General features: G+C 41.2%; 4 protein-coding genes across 6 annotated transcripts; 1 reads left to right on the top strand and 3 right to left on the bottom strand.

The window, feature by feature from the left end:
- The first annotated feature begins 1,028 nt into the window (after positions 1 to 1,028).
- LOC108604573 lies at positions 1,029 to 6,996 on the top strand. Its single transcript, XM_017994104.1, has 2 exons — positions 1,029 to 1,160; positions 5,747 to 6,996. The coding sequence occupies exon 2, from the start codon at positions 5,762 to 5,764 to the stop codon at positions 6,899 to 6,901; it is 1,140 nt and encodes a 379-aa protein (XP_017849593.1). The 5' UTR covers positions 1,029 to 1,160; positions 5,747 to 5,761; the 3' UTR covers positions 6,902 to 6,996.
- On the bottom strand, positions 6,905 to 10,432 carry LOC108604572 (beta-mannosidase). Its single transcript, XM_017994103.1, has 10 exons — positions 10,381 to 10,432; positions 10,184 to 10,317; positions 9,880 to 10,017; positions 9,311 to 9,824; positions 9,162 to 9,255; positions 8,812 to 9,100; positions 8,273 to 8,758; positions 7,798 to 8,219; positions 7,363 to 7,743; positions 6,905 to 7,273 (listed from the first exon to the last, which is right to left on the bottom strand). The coding sequence occupies exons 2-10, from the start codon at positions 10,302 to 10,304 to the stop codon at positions 7,001 to 7,003; spliced, it is 2,718 nt and encodes a 905-aa protein (XP_017849592.1). The 5' UTR covers positions 10,305 to 10,317; positions 10,381 to 10,432; the 3' UTR covers positions 6,905 to 7,000.
- A 540-nt stretch (positions 10,433 to 10,972) lies between these two features.
- Positions 10,973 to 14,491, bottom strand: LOC108601917 (beta-mannosidase-like). The gene is made up of 8 exons (XM_017989895.1): positions 14,238 to 14,491; positions 13,806 to 13,952; positions 13,156 to 13,751; positions 12,931 to 13,105; positions 12,770 to 12,880; positions 12,237 to 12,710; positions 11,373 to 12,184; positions 10,973 to 11,312 (listed from the first exon to the last, which is right to left on the bottom strand). Exons 1-8 carry the CDS (start codon positions 14,356 to 14,358, stop codon positions 11,040 to 11,042), a joined length of 2,709 nt encoding a protein of 902 aa, XP_017845384.1. The 5' UTR covers positions 14,359 to 14,491; the 3' UTR covers positions 10,973 to 11,039.
- Positions 14,492 to 14,924: 433 nt separating this feature from the next.
- LOC108604811 (probable Xaa-Pro aminopeptidase P) lies at positions 14,925 to 21,150 on the bottom strand. 3 transcript variants are annotated; one of them, XM_017994415.1, is made up of 8 exons: positions 20,995 to 21,150; positions 19,081 to 19,226; positions 18,024 to 18,097; positions 17,293 to 17,967; positions 17,124 to 17,236; positions 15,833 to 16,545; positions 15,706 to 15,774; positions 14,925 to 15,650 (listed from the first exon to the last, which is right to left on the bottom strand). In XM_017994415.1, exons 2-8 carry the CDS (start codon positions 19,139 to 19,141, stop codon positions 15,235 to 15,237), a joined length of 2,121 nt encoding a protein of 706 aa, XP_017849904.1. In that variant the 5' UTR covers positions 19,142 to 19,226; positions 20,995 to 21,150; the 3' UTR covers positions 14,925 to 15,234. The 3 variants fall into 3 exon arrangements, with proteins under 3 accessions (XP_017849904.1, XP_017849906.1, XP_017849905.1); XM_017994417.1 differs by having other exon boundaries at positions 21,082 to 21,099; XM_017994416.1 differs by lacking the exon at positions 20,995 to 21,150 and adding an exon at positions 19,606 to 19,623.
- Between the last annotated feature and the right edge of the window lie 321 nt (positions 21,151 to 21,471).

The following is a 21,471-nucleotide window of genomic DNA, read 5'->3' on the forward strand; positions in this document are numbered from 1 at the left end:
TGGCGCGCACATCTTAAACTCATTGGCACACACCTACTTCTGCCCACTTTCGTTAAACAACGCGCCACATGGCAATTATTTTTATTTCTAGTACTACTTTTTGTTGTTGTTTGTTGTTGTTTTATTGCCACTAGCTATCTGACGGCATGCATCTGCTAAAAAAAAATGCAAGATTTTTTATATTTTGTGTGGCAAACTTCAGCGGCGGGCGGGCCTAAGCAAATGGTATGACAACTTGCTAATCATTTATGATTTGTCAGTTGAGCTGGGGAATTTTATTAGTGAAATTGAAGGCATGTTTCGATTTAAAATGCATAGATTATAAGATAAGAGGTGCACTTAAATAAAATCTGCATAATTTCGACACTTGCTAGTATAACTCTTTAGCTGCTTGCCAATCAACACTTTAAATTAAATAAAATTGCTATACTTAAGCACATGTCTGTTTTTCAAATAAACGTTGCCTTAAATTTATATAGTTCATATATCTCATTTATTGATTGGCCGCCATAGAAATTTAATATACATTCATTCATTAAAACGCATTCGTCATGAAATTTACAAGTAAATCACACTTCACTATATAAATCAAGTCACCAACACACACATAGCTGAGACTGAGATCTCTGCGCTCTGCATTTGCGTTTATTGCTCTTATTGTTGTTGTTGCTATTACAATTGCGCAATTGTTCGCTCATTTTGGCATGGCTTGGGGCCTGGGCTCTCCCCCCACGCTCTCAGCTCAGTCTGTTGCGCATGCTCAGCTACGTTTAAGCTCAGCTGTTTAGCCAGCGCGTCGGCGTCGTCGCTCTTTTGTTGATTTGCTACCGCCGGCGCTGACTGCGCTGCCGCCGCTGCTGCTGTTGCTGTCGGCCTCCAAACACATATCACACACACACACACACATGTGTTGTATATGTATGCATAATCATTTTTACTTTTTTTTCAGCCGTTTTCCAGCTGGTTGATTTTTTACTTGCTAGCAAAAGTTTTTCATTTGCGTTCAGTTGTATTTCGGTGCGCGTTGCGAACTGTCGCACAAAAATTTGTCGTGGTTTGAAATTCAAAAAGCGCCAAGGAGTCAAACTACATTGAACTGCATTCATCAAAGCGTAGCAGCTGCAACAACGTGTGATTTATTAAAAAATAAATAAAACAAAGTGAGTTTGTGGGTAGAGGTTGGTTTAGCAATGGGGCGTATGCTTAATTTGTATGCAGATTTTTAGCAGCGCATTCACTATAAATTCAGTTATATTATAATTTTTTAAAAGAAATAAGCATTTAAATTTGTATATATTTTACTAATTGCAAATTTTTAAAAGTTTTACCACTTGCGCACAACAGTTTAGCAAACACTTGGCTTAGTCTCAAGTGAACTGACCTACCCATAAAAATATTTAAACTACGTAAAAAGTTGGTTCGCCAACTTAAGCGTGGGCTTTTGCTCTTCAGAGGAAGTAGTAGTAGTAGTAGTAGCGCAGGTACTTGAGTTGTCAAGCCCACGAAACCTTTGACTTGTGCCGACAGCTCACAGAAGATTCAGAAGAGTTTCACTTTCAATTGCAACATCTGACAAAAAAATATTAAGTACATACTTACAGAGCCACCCATAGTGTATATATAAACATAAATTTTGAGCTCATCGCCAGTCAAAATGTTAAAGTTAATGCTGAGTAAGCGGCAGCAGTAATTAAAGATGTTGGCAAAAAAGAAATACACGTATGTATAAAAACCATAAACAAAAGTACATAAATTTTGTAGTTAAAGAGTGTCCAAAGCGCAGAGGTAGGGCCACAGCATCTTTTAACTTTATGATGCTTAAAATTTCACATTTCAGACAACACAACAACAAAAAGTACATATAAGTGAAAAAAATTACAGCAAAAAGACAAGCGAGCATGTAAAGTTTCTCACTTTTTGGGTGGGAAATGTTAATCATAAAAGTAAAAGTGAAATTAATACAACATACACCGGCTAGCAACAACAACAACAACAACAAACAAATACAAATTATATTAACCGCATACAAATACATTTGCATTTTGCACATGACAACAACAACAACAACAACAATCATAACAAAAGCCACAAGCATTACGACAATCGCTGATAACAATGAGCCAAGTTAACGTACGTTCGATTGTTGCCCCGACTACAAATGACAACGCATAGCATTAAACGAGCCGATTTTATAGCTGATTTAGATGCAACACGAATGCAACAAGCTACGCGTTAAAGGGCCTGTCTGCAAAGTGGGCGTATACTTAATTTTGTTGTTGTCTTTATGTAGCCTTGTCTGCTTTGATTGACAAACTGACAGCCGGAGACCTTTACACTACACTACTAGAAGCACTTAAAGTCACAAGCCTTGCATAGCCCCAAAAGTGAGAGTTGTCTAGAAGCTGAGCTCAAACTCAAAGCTCAAAAGTCAATGAACAATGCGAGTCAATGAGTTTGAATTAAAGCTGACAAGCAATTGAGCGCAATTCAGTTTCAGCTTCAGCTTCAGCCACAGCTGGAGCTAAACGTAATATCCAATTAAATGGGCAAATGGCACGCCTTGACTGCGAAAGCAAAACCCATCATTAACTCTATGCGCTCGTTGCGATTCATTGCGATTACCAACTAGGCAACAATGCTCAAGCTCAAGCTGCGGGTAGTTCAACTTAAACTTAACTTTGCTTATAGTATCATTAACAGTCAAGGCAAAGCAGAGTTAACTAGCTATACCGCTAACTAAAATAAAAAGAAGAGCGCTGCAGTCGAAGCAACGAAGCTGTAATACTCTTTGCTTAGCTAAATTTAGTTTAGTTAAATTCAACATTGCGTATGATTGATTGGGAATAATACGGAGCTAAAATAACTATGACAAAAAGAAACAGAGCAAGATCATTTTAAAAATGTTTTATAATTCATAGAAACTCTTTTATTTTAAGCTTATTATTAGTCTTAAAAAGTTATTTGCTTAGTCTTATCAAATTTTGCTTACTTATTTTTCTATTGAAGATAAAGTTTCAATTCAATAAATATAGTTAGTAATTATAAAAAGTTATACAACTTTACTTTAGTACTTTTTGATTTATGCAGCTCTTAAAGCTCTTCCGGTCTTAGCTCTAAGCTTGGCTTAAATGCTTCATCTACCCAAGCGATCTGCATTGTTAGCAAGTGTTGTAACATCTTTTTTTAATACGATTAATAATTGCATTTTGCATTTCAACATAAGTGTGGGGCATCAATCAAACTGCGCGCGCTTGGCGTCTACCAAGTCGCATTTCCTGCTCTCCAACTTGAAATGATGTAATTTTCATTGAACAAAGTGACCGAAAAGCAAAATAAACAACTAAAAAAAAATGACGCAGCGAAGACGCAACATTCAAGCTCCAAAACTTAACAACAGTTGACAGCGCACACTGAAGTCGACGTCAACGGCGACTGCGACTGCGCAGCGACTGTGGCGTGACATTGAAGCCCAAGCGCAGCCGCAGCAGCAACCGCTTGGCGATTGTCGGCCAGCGGCCTAAAAACGAAAGAAGAAAGAAAAAAGAGACCAAGCGCTCAATAGCAAGCGTTGACTTCTTTTTTTTTCGGTTTTATTTTCTACAGCTCTTGAGCTCTTGTTGTTGTTGTTGTTGTGCAAAAAGTAAAACTTGTTATATTTGTTGTGGTTGCTGCTGTTGCTGTTGTAGTGCGCGATGATTGCGACGATTTCATAACAACAAAAAAGAGCGCAGCGAGTTCATCTGGGAGCACAGCGCGCAGTCAGCCACAACGCAAGCCGTCGCGGCTTTGAGTTTTGAGTTGAAAGTGAAAGTCCCTGTGGCAAGCTTTTCGAGTCACGGGTGCTACCTATCCAAGCGCCAGTGGTGCCTGAGCTAGTGCCAGTGCCAGTGCCAGTCCCAGCTTACCCAGTTAGTCGTAGACACTGCTGATCAGTCGTGCCGTGCCGTGAACTTTGCCGTGCGCGCGCAGTTTATTGAAATTGCAATTCACAATTTAAAATTTACAATTCGCTTAATTGTGTGTGTTACTTTTCTCATTTTGTCGGTAAATTTTCACTCATTAGTGGCTCATTGCTTGTCGACCGCACGCGGCGTATGCGTAATATTGTATAAATCATTGTTCAATCGACACAATTATGATGCTGGCAATCAAGACAAGCGCGTGGCTTTTATAGACAAATTGCACACACAAAATTGTTTGGCACACAAAGTGTTGTGGTGTGGGTCAACACACGCTGCTACTATTAAGCGCATTAACTATTGGAAATTAAGTAATCAGCTGCAAGCGACAGGTGAAGGGAAATGGCATTCAAATATTTAAGTTGCCAGCACCTGCAGTATTTAGTTCATAATATATGTATATTGGTATTTAATCAGTGTGTTAATTTACTTGTGTAAGCTTTTATAAGTTTATAACTATTTTGGCATAGAGACTGTCAAGACTCTACACAAAATTAAGTACAAGGGGTCTACTAGTTTAGTTGATAAACTTTTCAGTTTATCTGCTCAAATATTTAGAACTACTTAACATTTATTAAGTTATAAACTTGGGTTTATATATACTTAACTATTTTTATCTTAAATTAAACAGAGTCTCACGTTGTCGACTGCTTTTAATCTCTGTTTGTTTATGAAAATGCATTAAGCTGTGCAAATTTGTAAAATTTATGATTTGTTTACTTTAACGCTTAATCAATCATGCATTTTAATTTGCAATTATTATGGGTATTTGTTTTTTTTGCAAACTTTATTATCTAATGAAAATTTAATTGCACATTACCAGCAATTTTTGACAGCTGAACAAATAATTAGCTGGAAAGTGCACTGACCAGCGAGAGCGATATTGAAATTTTCACCCAAGGCACTTCACTTGTTGCCGCTTGGCATTGAGGCGAGGCATTGACATTGTCACCGCTGTCTGCTCAATTGGAGTAACTATATGATAAATCAGCCAGCATTGGTGTCGAAATAACTAACTAACACTTAAAGTGGGCGTGGCGTCATGCAACTGGCGCAACTTGTCGCTGTTTGTGCAAATAAAAAATATAAATTGTTGCCGGCAAATCGACAGTTTCCTCATGCCGAAACCAAACAGCTAAAGCAGCAACAACGAGATGAACGAAAGTTAAACATTGCAGTTTTTAATTGCTGTTTCGCTTTCTGAGCCCAGCGCACCAGCACCGCAAGTCAGAAGACATGCAATTGCAATAAAAGCGCCAACAACACTCAGACTGAGTCGACGACGGCGCTGGCGGTGTTTGACTGCCTGAGTGCTTGACTGGCTGTCAATAATTAAATTAGGAGCAACACATCTCAGCTGTGTGGCTGTGGCTCTTGCTGCGGCTTCGTTTGCTGATGAGCAAAAAATTCAACGAGGTGTTAAAAATAAAGATAACAAGCAGCAGCATGTGGTGCATAGTTAAAAGTTGCTTGGTGTGAATTAATTGATGTCAAAACATAAACAAGTTACAAATTAAGAGGGGCCGGCAATTAAAAGCGAAGTGCAGCTAAAAAATGCATAGGGCTGTTATAAAATATTATTTTATTTGAAGCGGAAGCAGCTGCTTAGGCTCACTCATAAGCATTTTATTTTATTATCAAATACTTTCACTCATACTTAAGCACAATTTGCTTGCAGCTAGATTAAGTCAACTGTTTGCTCATAAATAATAATAATAATGTTAGCAGTTGACAACAAACTTGTAGCTCAATTAACTCTCAACTAATTTTGTACAACAATTTTACAGCGCACGCACCAAAAGATGACAGCGTTGAAAATTTCCAAGGTAACAGGGCGTATGAGTGTGGCAAAACTAATTATATGCCTAGCCCTAAGCGTGGGCGTGGCACAAGCCAACCAAGACAGCAGCGTTACAGGCAAACCAGCGCTGCTGCGCACTGAGCTGCGCTTTGGACGCAATTTGGATCCGAGCAAGGTGCGCGTAGTGAGCGTCAAGTCCAGTCAAGGCGACAATGTGGAGATACTCGTGGGCAAAAATAGTCGCAAAGCACGTGCTGAAGATGCAGCGGGTTCGTTCTTTGTGCGCAGCGCAGATGTAAAGCGTGCGCCGGCGCCAGCGCAAGCCAAAAGCAGCGGGCGGCAGCTGCACTTTGAGCATACGCCAGCGCTGCTGAAGCAAAGTCAGCTGGCCGAGCAGCAGCAGGACTATCGCTTACGCAAGGCAGAGGCGGAGCAGCGTCAGGCCAAGTTCATACAGCTGCAGTTGGCCAAAGCGCAAAGCAAAGCGCTGGAGCAGCAGCAATACGCAGGCAATGCGCGTGCTGGACGCCAGTTGCCCGCCTGGCAGCCAGTCTACTACCAGCCCAGAAGCAACAACAACAACTACTCCGCCTACAATCAGCCCATTGAACGTCAGTGGCAGCCATATAGCTATGCCGAGGCAGTGGACACACAGCCGCGTGTGCTGCGTCAGGCTCAGCAGCAGCCCAGCAGCGTCTTCAGTTTTCCCAGCAGCGCCCAACAGCCCATTGAGTACTACAGCCGTGATGAGCGCGCCTATGCGAGTCGCTCACGTGCGCCACAGAATTTGATAACCAAGCACAACTACAATCAGAACTTGCCACAAAAGACTAAATATGTCAGCTATATGCCACATTCAGTGGTGGTCACCGCCAGCGCAGGCATTGTAACGCCCACTGCCACGCCTCAGCGTCAAGCTGTGCAGCTAAAGTCAGGACCAGTGCGCAATCCCATAGGCCAAAGCACACACAGCGTTGTCGATGGACCCGCTGTTACGCTTATCGAGGGCGTGCGCGTTCCAGACACAGCCGAGGACAAGGTCAAGACCTGGCGCAATGCACGCGTGCTCAACAATCAGCTGGTGCCATATCCCGAGGGCTATACGCCGCCTCGCGTGCAAATGCCCAGCTTTGATAGATAGACGCCAAGTCTGCGTTTGGATTGTACTTATTGCTATGCTATTTATTGATTTGTTATTAACTTAAGCTACAAATAAGATTATATGTGTTTTTTTCGCGCATCAGTGTTGCCTTTTCATAAAGTCATTAACAGTTAGTATGCTAAAGAAGGATTTGAACCAAACGCGCAGGCAAGAGGGAGCCTCAACGGTTACATAGACAACATGCACGGGTGTATTTTGTATATAACCATTCTCCGAGAACTTATGACGATATGGATAGTAGGTGAGCTCCAGATAGACAAAGACAGCAGGACGCCTAACAGTGATGGTTAAACTAAGACTATTGCGCACACCAGTTGTAGTTTGCAGGCAGAACTTGGAGGATATTTCAATCTGCAAAGGCAATCAGCAAAGATTAGATTTAAAGCAACTAAGCTTAAGAGTGCAGCTTAATAATCAATTAAGCGTATTTCAACGCTTACCTCCAGTTGTGGATCGCTAATGCCCACAGCACTTGCTAAACTGCTTGGAAAATAATAAGTGCGTGCTAGCAGCTCCTCCTGGCGACGCAGCTGAAACTCCAAATACGCATTGTGCTCATTGAATTCACCATTTAGCATTTGCTTCAAAGGTATAATCTTATCATAGTGCACGCCATTGGGACGTAAGGTAACAGGCCACTGCGTTGAATTACGCGGCAGCAGCTGCGACCACAAATGTATATTGGCCACTACGCTTAAGTCGTCCGTATTCACCTGCAGCTGATCACAGATTAAAGAGATGTTCAAAGCCTTGCTGGGCTTATCATACAAGGCGACAATAGCAATGGGCGCCATAAAGTCACGCGCCCAATAGTGCAGCACCTAGAAGAATTATAAGTTAGTTTATGTTTATAGTTTAGTAAATATGAAGCTTGCCTTCCAGTTGCCATTAAAGTCAATGCTAGACCAAGAGGGCGCTATCCACACATCATTGAGCTGCCAATAAAGCGCGCCCATTGTATTATGCTGCGTATCGCGCAGACTGCGATAAAGCTCAGTCTCCAGTTTGGTGGCCAGCGCTTGAGCTACTTGACTCAAGTAGATGAGCGCTTGCTCATAGGTTGTATCATCTGGCAGTGGCAATGGCAGATGGCTGCTCACTAGCGTGGTAATGGGCAACATGCCAAGCGGATGATGCTGACGATGCGACATTAGTGCAGACAGCTCATCTTCCTTGTTTTGTATGCGTGTCCAGGCTGTATATCTGGGCAGCGATTGAAAGCCATATTCGCTGGCAAAACGACCACGTGGATATAATGAAGTGTCCCAGGCATCAGCTAGATGATTATAGTAATGCACTGCGAATAAAAATTAATTAATAAGTGCTAAACTGTAGTGCAAGTTAAGCTACCATCGCCATTGTGCGTATCCTGCGGATTGGGTGATATGTACTCATGCTGCTCGCTAGCTTTGCCATTGGAGGGCGATGATACCAACGGCTCTGGGCGTGCACTATGCGACACCAGCTTCAGTTCATGCAGCACATTGCCTAGATAGAGCTGTCGATATTCAGCTTCAAAGCGTTGCCGATCATCATTCGTTTGATACCAATTCTGCACTAGAGCTGCTTCATTTTCATTATTACCAACGAATATAGCGACGCTTGCATGATGTGATAGTCGTTTGGCATTCTGACGCACTTCCTCACGCACTGAGGCAAGAAAATCTTCGCTTGTAGGATACATGGCACAGGCAAACATCATGTCCTGCCATATAAGCAAACCCAAACTGTCAGCTATATCATAGAACTCATCCGATTCATAAATGCCGCCACCCCAAACGCGCAGCATATTCATGTGTGCCTCCTTAGCAGACTCCAGCAAATAAGCAGTGCGATCTGCAGAACAAGCGCATTTAATTAAATATATTTATAGCAATTTATTTGCTTACTCATTTCACTTGTCATCAGCTCTGGCAGTATATGCGATGGTATATAGTTGCTGCCCTTCATAAATATGTCCACGCCATTAACGCGAAACATAAAAGTATTGCCCTGAGCATCCGCTGCTGGCTGCTGCACCAGCTCCAGTGTGCGAAAACCCACGCGCACTGACTTTTGCGACTTTGACTTGGCGCGTATTTCCGCTACGCCGCTGCCCAGCCACGCATTGAGCGCAAAGTGCAGCGGATAAAGCTTTTGCTGGCCATAGCCATTGGGCCACCATAGCTCAACTTTGTCCTTAAATACAAACAAAAGCGCTTGACACAGTTGCTCAATGAGCTCAATTAGCGGTACTTACAATTGGCACTGCCTGATCGAATACAATTACCGGTGACAGATAGCTAATGGGCCGTGAGGTGTAGTTGATGACCACTGGCTCGCTTAGCAGCTCACTGCAAAGCAAAATAAACTTAGCTGCAGCTACTACTGTGGACAAGCTCTACTTACACTGCATAGAACACCAGCTCAGCGTTAAAGTTTTGCTTGCCCTGCACGTCCATAAAGACGCTCATATGCAGATTCCAGTGCGTGTCATTGCGACTCATGTCCACATCCACATCACGTATAAGCGCCACTTCATACATTTCCAGCTGCACTGATTTCCACAGACCCATTGAAGGCGCTGCCAGTCCCCAATCCCAGGCAAAGCTTGCCTGCATTTTGCGCAGCATATTCATATGACACTCACCATGATAGCGCCCAGGCGGACAAGCTGGCGGCACTGCGCGACCAGCTGCCTCCAGCTGTCTGGCCTTGCTTAGCGCAGACCAAACCGGCGATGTAAACTCCACCTCCAGCACATTATCGTTTTGCAGCAATTTGCTAACATCGTAAGTATAACGCACAAACATATTATTAGTGCGTCCAAGCAGTCGGCGATTCAAACGTATTTCAGCTATGGTATCCACGCCATGGAAGGTTAGATTAAAGCAGCGCACATGCTTAAAGTGATCCATATCAACTGCACAAGTTGAGATTAATATAATAATTATGAATTAATTTTTACACCTACTTACGTGGAAAACTTTTGGTATATGTCCAGTTGTCATACGCTATCCAGCGCATATTAATATCATTATAGGATTTGAGTATTTCATCGCCATAGAGCGCGCTATAAACACCGGAAGGCAACGTCTTGACCACTTGACTTATTGCTGTCAATCGAATTGAAATTATATACATTTGATAAACGCCTTAGCAAAATTTGTCTAAGCGCTTACTAAGCGTTATTATTAGCGTTTAATTGTTATTATTATTTATGGTGTTTATTTTGTTAGATTACAAACACTAGTGGGCAGGCAGTTGAAAGAAAGTACTTACAGCCATTCTGATTAGATATGCTCCAATTGCTGCTCAATTCAATGACTTCGACTGCATCGCCCTTGACTTTCAAACTAAACCACAGCGGCAACAGTAGCAACAGTTGTATACAAAACTTCATGTTTTATCATTAGCTGTCATAAATATATAAAAACAAATTAACTCTCAGGCCATGTACATATATCACACTTGTTTACCTGCTGCCTTGTGGGTTCCACGCTTTGGTCTGTCAACGCGTAAAGTGCAAATGCGACTGCGATTAGCAGAGCACAATCAATTAGCAAACGTTTCTTCAGCGAGAGAGCGAGAACGAGAGCGAAAGCGAGAGAGTTGGCGAGAGAGTAACTTATCGTTATCTGGCAATCATATCAGTGTCAGTGGCGCGCTCTCGCGCTGTTCTAAATTATTTTCGTGAGAGTGAGAGCGCCGGCGAGAGTAACTGTTGCTATCTTTAGCACAGTGGCGTGGGCTCAAAATATTAAGCAACGTGCGCTGGGTAAATTTAGCAGCGGTTGCAATATGTAAACGATGATAGATCGATTTGGTATGTAAACAAAAATTAACATGAATTTTGTCAATGCATTTTCGCATTTTCTATTTTTATTTAAAAAGTAAAGTGTATTTCGGTTAGTAGTTTTAGTGCCATGGCTTGTATAGCAAAAACTCTCTGAATCTATCGCAGCTATACTACTTGGTAAATTGTTTTCACTTTTTAAATGAACACACCCATAACATAAAGTTGTGCCACTGTGCGTGTAAAATGGATTAGTCAATTACACATTTGCTTGCATATAATTTATTATTTACATTAAGTACGCATATAAGTTTTTAGCTATAGTTCCATTAAATATAATACTCATTTGATATACTGATTCATTGTCCTGACGCTAAAGTGCGAAGCATTCAGTGTTAAGCACTCCGAATTGTTAACAAATTCCAGGTGCACAATCTGCCGCGGCACCGTCTGTGTAAAGCCATTCATAGAGAAGGAATGTGTAAAGTTCATATATTCCGGATGATTTAGTTCCACGTAAACAAACAAAGCAGGAGAGTGCACTGTTATGCGCAGGCTGAAATTGTTTTCAAATGGCGCCACACGATTGCTGCAATCCAAGCCAATTACATCAAGCTATGCATAGTAGAAAAAACGTATTTAAGATAAGCTGCATAACTTAAAATGACGCCTTACCTGTAACTTTGGGTCTCGCATGCCTACAATATCTTTAATTGGCACTGGATAGAAATAATTGCGTGCTACAATTTCCTCCTCTTTGTCTTTGAGCAGTAGTTCCAAAAATATTTCATGCTTGCTGTGCTTTTCATACAGCACCGATTCCATGGGTATCTTAAGGAAATCCATTGAATTAGCACCCAGCGGCACAGCTCTGGCAATTTGTTTCTTTACAAATATATCGTTCCATAGGTAAGTGTTTATAATAACATCATAGACCTGCATATCACCATTGCTAACATAATCCTCGCGTGTTATTGTTATATTAATCTGATCGTTGGCCTCATTGTAGATGGCCATAATGCCAATGGGCGCTAGAAAATCTCTGGCCCAGTAGTACACCAGCTTGTAGTTGCCATAGAAATCTATGCAGGATGCTGTGGGTGCTAGCCAAACATCGTTCAGCTGCCAGATAAGCGCACCCATTGTGCGATGCTGGCTGCGTCTGCTGCGAAACAGCTCCACTGCCAATTTGGTGGTCAGTGCTTGTGACACTTGGCTAAAGTAAACAAACTTATCAATGTGCTTTTCCCAGCTAAGCAGCGGCGGCAGTTGTTTTTCCATTAGCTGCAACATGGCTACAAATCCTTCAGGATTATGCTGACGTTGATTGATGAGCTCAACTAAGCGCTTCTCGGTTGCATCCTTGCCAAGCACATGCAGCCAGGCGGAGCGCATGGGCAGACTGGCATAACCAAAGCTGGAGACAAAACGCGCTTCTGGATAAATGTTCCAAACAGCAGGCAACATGTCCTCATCATAGAAGTGCACTAAAGTAAATAAACATAAGTATAGAAATTATACAACTAACATAGACCTTACCATCGCCATATTTAGGATCTTGCGGATTCTGCGCCAGCTTGTCGCCGGACTCAGCTATGCCCAGTGAGGGCGTTGATAGCATAGGACCAGCGCGTGGCTTAGCTAGAATATTTAATTCCTCGCTTATATTATCTATAAATAGCATTTTATATTCAGCTGCCAGACGCGCCGCTTCTGTGCCAAAATCTGTGTGATTTTCAGCCAAGTACAATTCAATTTCGCTGTTGGTTACCATCAAAGCCAAGCTAGCGCGATAGCCAATTCTTTGTGCATTTTGTGCTGCCTCCAAACGCATGGAAGTCATATGCACATCGTCTACAGGATATACAGCCTTGACATAAGTCATATCCTGCCAGACTAGCAAGCCATAGGCATCGGTTAGATCGTAGAACGCATCAGATTCATAGAGACCACCGCCCCACACACGTATCATGTTCATATGCGCATCCTTGGCGGCTTGCAGCAAATACTGCACTAATTAGAGAATCAGTTTGATTAGCTTCGACTTGGGCGTTGTTAGGCTGATAACTTACGCGTATCCGTATCGGCAGCTAGCTCGGGCAATATATCTGCTGGCACATAGTTAACGCCTTTCATGAATATGGGTTGATCATTAACGCGAAAATAAAAGCTGCGACCATAAGCTGTAATGGCATTAAAATTAATTTGTTAATTAATCAAGCAGTAGACTTACCATCCTCATCTTCTACCAGTTCAATAGTGCGAAAGCCTATGTTTAGTAATTGTTTGGATTCAGTGCGTGACATTAAGCTGGGCTGCTCCTCGCCGCGATAACATTTGAGACTAAAGAGCACAGGATAAAGTATCTGCGCGCCATAGCCATTGGGCCACCAAAGCTCGACGTTGTCCTGCAAGCAGCGCATAAAGCTTGACTACAGCAGTTAGCTTAAAAACTTACCTTGGGTATATGCAGCTGAAATTCCAGCATCGCTGAGCTGTAGCTCAACAGCTGTGGCTCAAACTCAACAGGCTCGGGCAGCAGCTCACTAGCATACACTACGAGCTGCGCATGAAACTGCTCCGCATCAGCTGTGTCCACAAAGGCGCGACAATCCATAGTCCAATGTGTGCTGTTGCGCTTGAGCGCCACATCTACATTACGTAGTATAGCTACTGTATAGTACTCAATGGTAACTGGCTTCCAAATGCCCAAGGATAGCGCAGCAGGATGCCAAGCGCCACCAAAGCTCATTTGCATTTTACGCAGCATATTTCGATGACATTCGACATCGCCACGCGAGGCAGGACAACTGGGTGGATTGCCCAGCTGCAGAGATTGCTCGGCTAGCGCATTGGCTTGCTCTAGCGGCGACAGCAGCTCAATCTCTAGCAGATTAGGACCATTGCTCTGCAGCACATGTCCCACTACAAAGGAGTAACGCACAAACATATTGTCCGTGCTGCCCAGCAGCTCGCCATTTAACCAAATCTTAGCTACAGTATCTATGCCATGCAGCGTTAGATTTACCAAGCTATCCACACTTAATTCATCCGCTGTAAAAACTAAATTAGTCACACTTTATAGCTTTTAAGCAATTATTAACGCACGTAAATCAAATGTTATATTATAGATCCATGTACGGTTTGCTATCCAGCGCAGATTGATATCATTGCCTGGTGCCTGCAGATCGCCATAGGTTTTCTCCAGCGCCGTATACACACCAGACGGTATCTTGGGCACACTAATGAACGTGTCTGCAAGTGAAAAAGGTAAACAAAATCTTGTTTAAGCTTTGCTAAATCACAGGGCTTGCAGTTAAAGGCATTTACAACCAATTAAGTGCTACAAGTATCGATAGCAGCGAATCGATGTCAACGTCAGCTTCATTATCTTATCAATAAACAAAAGTTACTCTAGCTTATACAGGTGGAGACCGGGGGTCTGTGCCAAAAATTGTGATTAATTGACAATGAAACAAACGAATCAAAGGCAATTTATAAAAATATTTTGTACGTTAATCACGTTGTAACTTAACTAACCAGAGCCTTTCTCACGCAGCGACCAGCCATTGGTTAGCTCCTCCACACGCATAAGTTTTGCTGACAATTGTGTTGTAACAATTAACAGCAAGCAGCAGCAGCAGTATATTAGTTTATACATTTCTTTTTATATAGCTATGTGCATCTTTTGTTGTTTATATGTATGTTATGTATTGAAATCTTATCATTGATGTTTGACCAAACAATTATAATTTTATTTAGAAAACAGTTTTTGTTTTTTTGGGGCACAAGTTGTCGAGTCGCAATCACGTTAATAACTGAGCAATTGGCGCATTTCCACCAACGCAGCGACCCACTTATTTAAACTTTATCAAACTGTGGTGAATATGGCTAAAAGCCAATCAATTTGTTATAGCTGTGATAGCATGGGAACTAATATGCGGATAAGCATCTAATCAGCAGCTATTTATGTGCTGAATCAGTTTTATCAGTCAGAAAAGTAAAGTCATTCTGATTTAATCATATAAAGCTTAAATTAATCCAGCAATCATTTTTTGTATATTTAGCTTTATAGCCAATTGTCTGTCGTGTTTTTCTCGCTACGCCTCAAAGTATGCAGCGCATTTTTGTTGCATATCAAACAAGTCAAACACTTTCATAAACATATTAGTTTTAATCACATTTATAAAAAATATACAACATTATTTCTTACACCAGTATTGCTTGCAAAATATTTTTAACAATTTAATTTTTTTTTTTGTTTATTATACGTATTTATGGCTTGGTTTAGTTATGTTTTAGGGTTTTGTTGTGGAATTAATGTTGGCTCAAGCTAAAAACAAAGTGCGTCTACTTAAATACAATAACTAACAATTAATATTGGTATTATTTTCATTTAAATGTTAGTCCCAAATTCTCTCTTTAAATTTCATAGCTAACTAAGTACTAAGATATTCCAAAGTTATACACAGACACTCAAAGCACATTCACGCATACTCATACACACAAGCATAGGCTAAGTTAAACTATATGCTAGCTAGGCACTCCAAATGAACAAAGTGCAGCTCAGCAGACTGAGTGTTAATATGTAGAAATAATTCAGCTGCAGCCGATCCACACCACCGCCCATGGCTGCACGATATTCATCCTCGGGCAGATATTCGCGTATATGTCGAGTTTTGTTCATCATCCAGTAAAAGGCTTTCATGCTGCCCAGTTTCTTAAGCTCGTCACCCACTTGTTTGCGTATTTTGGCATTGTATTTGTTTAGCATGCGTTTCTCATCGGAGCTGAGCATGGAGCCATCAATAAGCTTGGGTTCATATGGTACCAGCGTAACCGATTGGAATGCTAGAAAGTGTTCACCGCTGGTTGTAGTCTTGTCCGTATCCAAAACCTCCAGCACGTTCTTGATGCGCACACCAAAGTCATTGCGCTTATAGAAACCAGACTCTATAAATAGATTAACAGTTAGTATAAGTTATTATTTTAAAGTCGAGCTGCTTACCGCTGGAAAAGAAGTAGCCTTGCTTGAAGAGAAAGTTATTGTTTTGTCCATAAGCCACAGAGATGGGAGCTGTTGGAATTAAAGATTTAGCAGCTATTTTATTTTGATTCTCAGTCTGAGCACTTACGTTCTTCGACAGAGCCATAGGCGCCTATGCCATGACCTGTAGCTTGCGGATAATCGCTCAATTCATGCCACACCTTAGCACGCACTACACTATCCACACCTGCGGGCTTTACAGACGCCGGAAATCTCAAATCCGATATATGTAAAATACCCGCTAGCACAGCTGTATAAGCGCGTTTCATATCACGCGTGGGTTCGCCAAAGATAAAAGTGCGTGACACATCTGTTGTGCCCTCCAGATACTGACCACCCGACTCTATGACCAGCAAACTCTGATCAGACACCTCTATATTGGTTACATTGCTGGATATGTAATAAGGCAGCGCCGAATGCTCGCCATAGGCAACAACAGTGCGCAGCGACAAGCCCTTGGCATTGGCATGAGATAAACGCCACAGCTCAATTTCGTATTTAATTTTCTCCTCCGTCCATTGCTCAGTGTAGAATCTCGACTCCAGATTGCTCATCGCTTCGCAGAGTGCAGCGCCATCGCGTATATGCGCCATACGCATGCCTTCCTGCTCTGCAAAATTCTTCTGCGCGCGCATAAAGATTATGGGCGAAATGTGTTCGAAGACATTCTTCTGTGGCACATATGAGTAGATGGCTTCGGAGGCGCCTTGCTCTTGCACACAGGGCGCAGGCACAAGCACACGCTTCCAGATTTGCACGTACGTGCGTATGTCACTCCAAACTTGATTGTACTCCTTGATTCTGTAATCAATTTAAAAAATATATAAAACAAATACAAACTGTTCAAAATTAAAATTATTTAAGCTTCAGTTAAACTCCTAATGCTCTGGGGACCTATAAACAATTTTGCATGAAATAGTTGCAAATCGAATCGTGCGAATTATTTCATATTTTTGCAAGATTACTTGTTATTAAGAACATGAGGGTGATTGTGTGTGTATATATATAAGAATTATTTATTTGTTTTATGCTGAAAACTCATTTACTGCTTGCTTAATTGCAAACAATGCATAGCGGCCTCGCTTGTTGTCTAGCTGCCAGCCTCACAAACATTTTTTAAGTGCAATAGTATAAGTTGTAATATTTATCAGCCTACGTGCTGGCTAGCGGAAGCAGCGCTGCTTGTTCATTAATTAGTTTATAACAAATAAAGTGACCAGTTTGCCATAATTATACTTAAAGCACGCTCAAATATTTAATTAGGAAATAATTCCAGTTCCAGTTATGTAAACCTTTAACTGGCTGAAGCAGGAGTAATCAACATTTAAAAATCAAAAAGTTGCTGACGGGTTAATTGTATTTAAATTGTTGCTACTTACTTGACGCAATTTTCATTATAACAATCCGTACGCAAATGCAAATCTATGCTTAGATTAATTTTAGTATGATCCACATAGAAGAATATGTCAGTCAAACTGACAATGGCATAGGACTGTGAAATAGGAGAACAGTTAAAGCTTGACTTATAAGAGTTACTGCCATGCTTACCTTCACTACAGGTGTATAGGGTATATCTGTGCCGCGTATATTCAGCAGATAAGCAATCTCAGTTAAGGATGTAACAATCATTGCTTCGCAGTTTAGTTTGTTTAGTTGACGTCGCAGCTCAATTACTTTATCCTCCCATTTTTCACCTGCAAAGTCACGCGTTTGCACTTGAATCACATTCTCTCTGGGTGGCGCTGGTCGCTCGCCCTCCCAAATCATGTCCACCAGATTGCTATTGATGGGCACAAGCTTGAGCGGCTTGGCTGCCAGCTCGCGTTCCCAACGCAGCCACAGATGATGCGGCACCAGATGTGGATCGGCGCCAATGCGTTTGTTGAAATGCAGCTGAGTGGCCAGCCAGTCGGCAATGCTTACATTGCCGTTGGACAAATAAATCTGCCAGTCGCAGTCCAGCTCGCCATCCGCTTGCTGCGCAAAGCGATGTTCTACCCATAAGGCGGCGCCTTGCTGCGTTATAGCCGCAAAGGCACGATTGCCTGTGTAGCCGCTGAGATAGCGCAGACGCTGATCACGCGTCGCCACCTCCTCGTTCAAATGCTCATCGGTGGAGGGCAGTATGTAGCCATAGATCTCGGGTCCCTCGAGTGTGGCACGTATTAGCATTTGCTCGCGTATGGCAATCAAATGATTGCGATATACGCTTGTGGGTTGTATCTAAACAGAATAAGTAAGTTAATGCAAAAGCTAACAATAACATCAAGTATACGCACCGGTTTACCCTTGCGATATTGACATATTTCACGCGGATAGCCATTGGGCGTTGCTGCAGTCAGCGCAACTAGCACTAAAATCAAACAATTGCAATATTTAGTCAGCTGCCATTTGTTTTATTGCTCAGAATTTTTAGCACATGTTTTGACAACTATAAAATAACTAAAAATATCAACAAGTGCGTCACAAATAGTGGCGAGGCAAAATTTCCCACGCTTTTTGCTATATGGCCATGCGACACTTGCTTCGTATTTATTTTTAAATATTTACATTAAGAAAATTTCGCTTTTAGCACAAGTCAACGCGGCGTATGCGTAACATACACAGTCAGTGTGTGTTGGTGTGGGGGCTGTCTTCAATGGCAGCTGGCCCAGTCAGAGTTTGTGTTTGCAATTGTCAGTCAAGTGTATACCTTGTCCCTCGCTCTCTTGCTCCCTCTCTGACAAGTGAAGGGGCAATTTCATTGCCAAAATGTTGGCCAAATGCTGATGAGCGATTTGTCAAAATCAAATGAGTTTGTTCTATGTATAGAGCCCAGAGTTTTGTGATTTATAGCACAGCGCTTACAGATAATGTTGGAAGTCGATTTCTATATTTAAATCTGCGTGCTCTAGGGAATTATAATTTTGTGGAAATCTTGAAAATATGCGTAAATTGTAACATAGACTTTAAATAGATTTATTCACGTCAAAAATAGAAAACCATAAATTAGAAAGAAATAAACATTTTTTGGAAAGTAAGTGTATGTGGCGTATTTGCTTGAAAAGTATGTGCAATTTTTAAGTGGAATTATTTATGCTTAATTTTCTTGTTAATAGACTGGCTGAGCAAAATATTTAAATATGTTCAAAGGAGCATGACGCCTTTTTTATATAAATAGAAAATTATGCCTAAATTGATTTTTGAGGCGTCTGTTCTAGCGCATGACGCACTGTTAATCATTCAAGGTCTTTGCTAATGTAATAACTTAATACAAATGTAGCCATGTGTACCATGGCTATGATTTAATGTAAATCTAAAAGAATTATAACATATACAATAGGTATGCATACTTACACAGCAGGATGCTTAAAGTCAAGCGGCAGCAGCAGCTATGTAAACATTTGGCTGTCGTCATTGTTGTTGCTCGTATGTGAATTTGCACTTAAAATTCTCGCACATAAAAATGTTTGTGCGCGCCTCACGTTGTGGCTTAGCTCGGGCTGCAGAGACGCGGAAAAAAAAGAAACGGAAAAGAATAGAGAGAAATGCTTTGGCATAAACAAATCAAATTGAATGGCTGCAATTAATGCACTGACTCTAGTCAGTCTAGTGCTAGAGGAATTCCTTTTTGGCATCTTAAATGGCCATTTGTGTCTGGTGGCTGTTGCACTTTTTCCGGTTAATGACCGGAAAATGCTTTGTGTTTGCCATGTTTTCGCTTTCGTTTAGTTTACGGCGTGCATTTGAGTGTGTGGCACATATGTTGCAGTTAGAGCTCAATGGGGCGTGGTAGCTTCTGGGCGCTTTCTAACTAATTGATATGCCAAGCAACTGTTATACGCGCGTTGGTAGCCAGACTATAACTCAAACAGCACTTACTTATATATGCCATATGTATATATCTAACTATGATATCAGCGCCATTTTGGTATTTATAACTTCCGTTCTTCTTGGCGCGCTTGTTGCCTTTTATGTATGCATGTTAATTTGGCAACGCACAACGGTTTGTGCTTTTTGGCTAGTTTTACAAAATATTTAATTGTTTTTTTTTTTTTGGCTTAATTAATCAAGCGTAGCGACAATGTTGCTGTCTCTTTATGTGGGTACGTTGATTGATTCGGAACTGCGGCGCTCTAGCGAACTTGAAAGCAAGTTACATTTATAGACAGAAGGAAGCGCCAGTTACAAAATATGTTACATTTGTTTGCATGCACTTAAATGCTTAATAAATAAATTATTATTACAAACAATTTGCATACAAACTGGGACGTTGTTAGCAGCTTAAATTGTTATACAATAATTGCACGTCCCACAGCAATAAATATATCAATTGCTGCTGCTGCCTACAATTGCAACTTACAATAACATTGAATGCCTTTAATTAGTAATAAAACATATACGCAGCTTACATATATATATTTATATAATATTTTTTGTGGGCGCATTTGTAATACTTATTGTGAAAGTCGCAACGCCCACGCTTGGCAATTATGTACTTGACTTTGGCAGCTAAACATGTTGCAGCCAGCCAAGTAGTTAGTAGCAACTATAAATAATATACAACGCTCTGTAGTTTATAGTTTGCTTGCCAACTTAACTATAATATATGCATGCTTGACTACTGTCTGCCCTTTATGCGCATTTAATGCACACACACATTGCGGTTAGTTGCACAAATACACAAAGGCGTAGCACAAACAATAACAACAATTAAAGCTACACACCTGCAACTACAAACTAGGCTAGCGCATTAATTAATGTAGCGCATTTGTTTAGGGCGTGTAATGTGTGTGCGCTTTGTTTATCAAATGCATTTGGATTTAAAATACATTTCAATTCAAATTCATTGTCGCGGTCGCCCGCAGCTGAGTCAGCCAGAAGCAACAGTGTGCCAAAATATATAAATAAAAGCATAAAAAACAAACATAAACAGGCAAACATATGCGTTAGTTTTTAATATAAACAACAAACTTAAAATTTTATAAAGCTGCAATAATCTTTTGATATTTTTATGATGACATACATATAATTTTTGAACAAATAGTTTGTTGTTTATGACCGCAACATATATATTTTATTTTAATAAATTGTTGCTAAATTCTTTACAGCTGTTTTTGCAATTTGAAGCACGACTGCACACCTTGACAATTTGTATGCAGGAGCGCCAAAATATAAAATACATATTCAAATGCATGCAAAGACATGCATTACGTATACGCCGCATATGTGACAGCAGAATTTTATTTAAAAGAACCACAAATGTGCTACCTTCTTGTAGTCTATATGTATATATGGGTATTTAGCCAAGTACTCGCGCGCCCTAAAATGTAAGCAAAACGCACGCCACGCACTTACACCAACACTAACTAACACTAACACACTGACGATGGAGGCAACTGCGAACCGCACGCGTGTAGAGCAACAAGCAAACTGAACAACATGCTCATGTTTGCTATTTTGTGTGTGTTGTGTTCAAAAGCGTGAAAGATGAACAAAATACATACGTATATATGTATCTAACATAAAAGCGAGAGCGCTCGCTCACATACAAACGCGCGCATGCATACGCTACACTATTTAATTCGTTTTGAAAAAAGAATTTATTTTATTTCGAACGCACTCTAGAGAGCGGCAGCGTCGCACAGCGCGTGAGCGGGAGCTTTGGCAAGCGGCAGACGAATGTTAGACAATACAAATGACAATGCTGTTGACGCTGCTGTTGATGATGGTTGCTGGCGTCGATGC

The sequence above is a fragment of the Drosophila busckii genome, chromosome 3R (genome assembly GCF_011750605.1).
Source record: "Drosophila busckii strain San Diego stock center, stock number 13000-0081.31 chromosome 3R, ASM1175060v1, whole genome shotgun sequence".
Classification (NCBI taxonomy): domain Eukaryota; kingdom Metazoa; phylum Arthropoda; class Insecta; order Diptera; family Drosophilidae; genus Drosophila; species Drosophila busckii.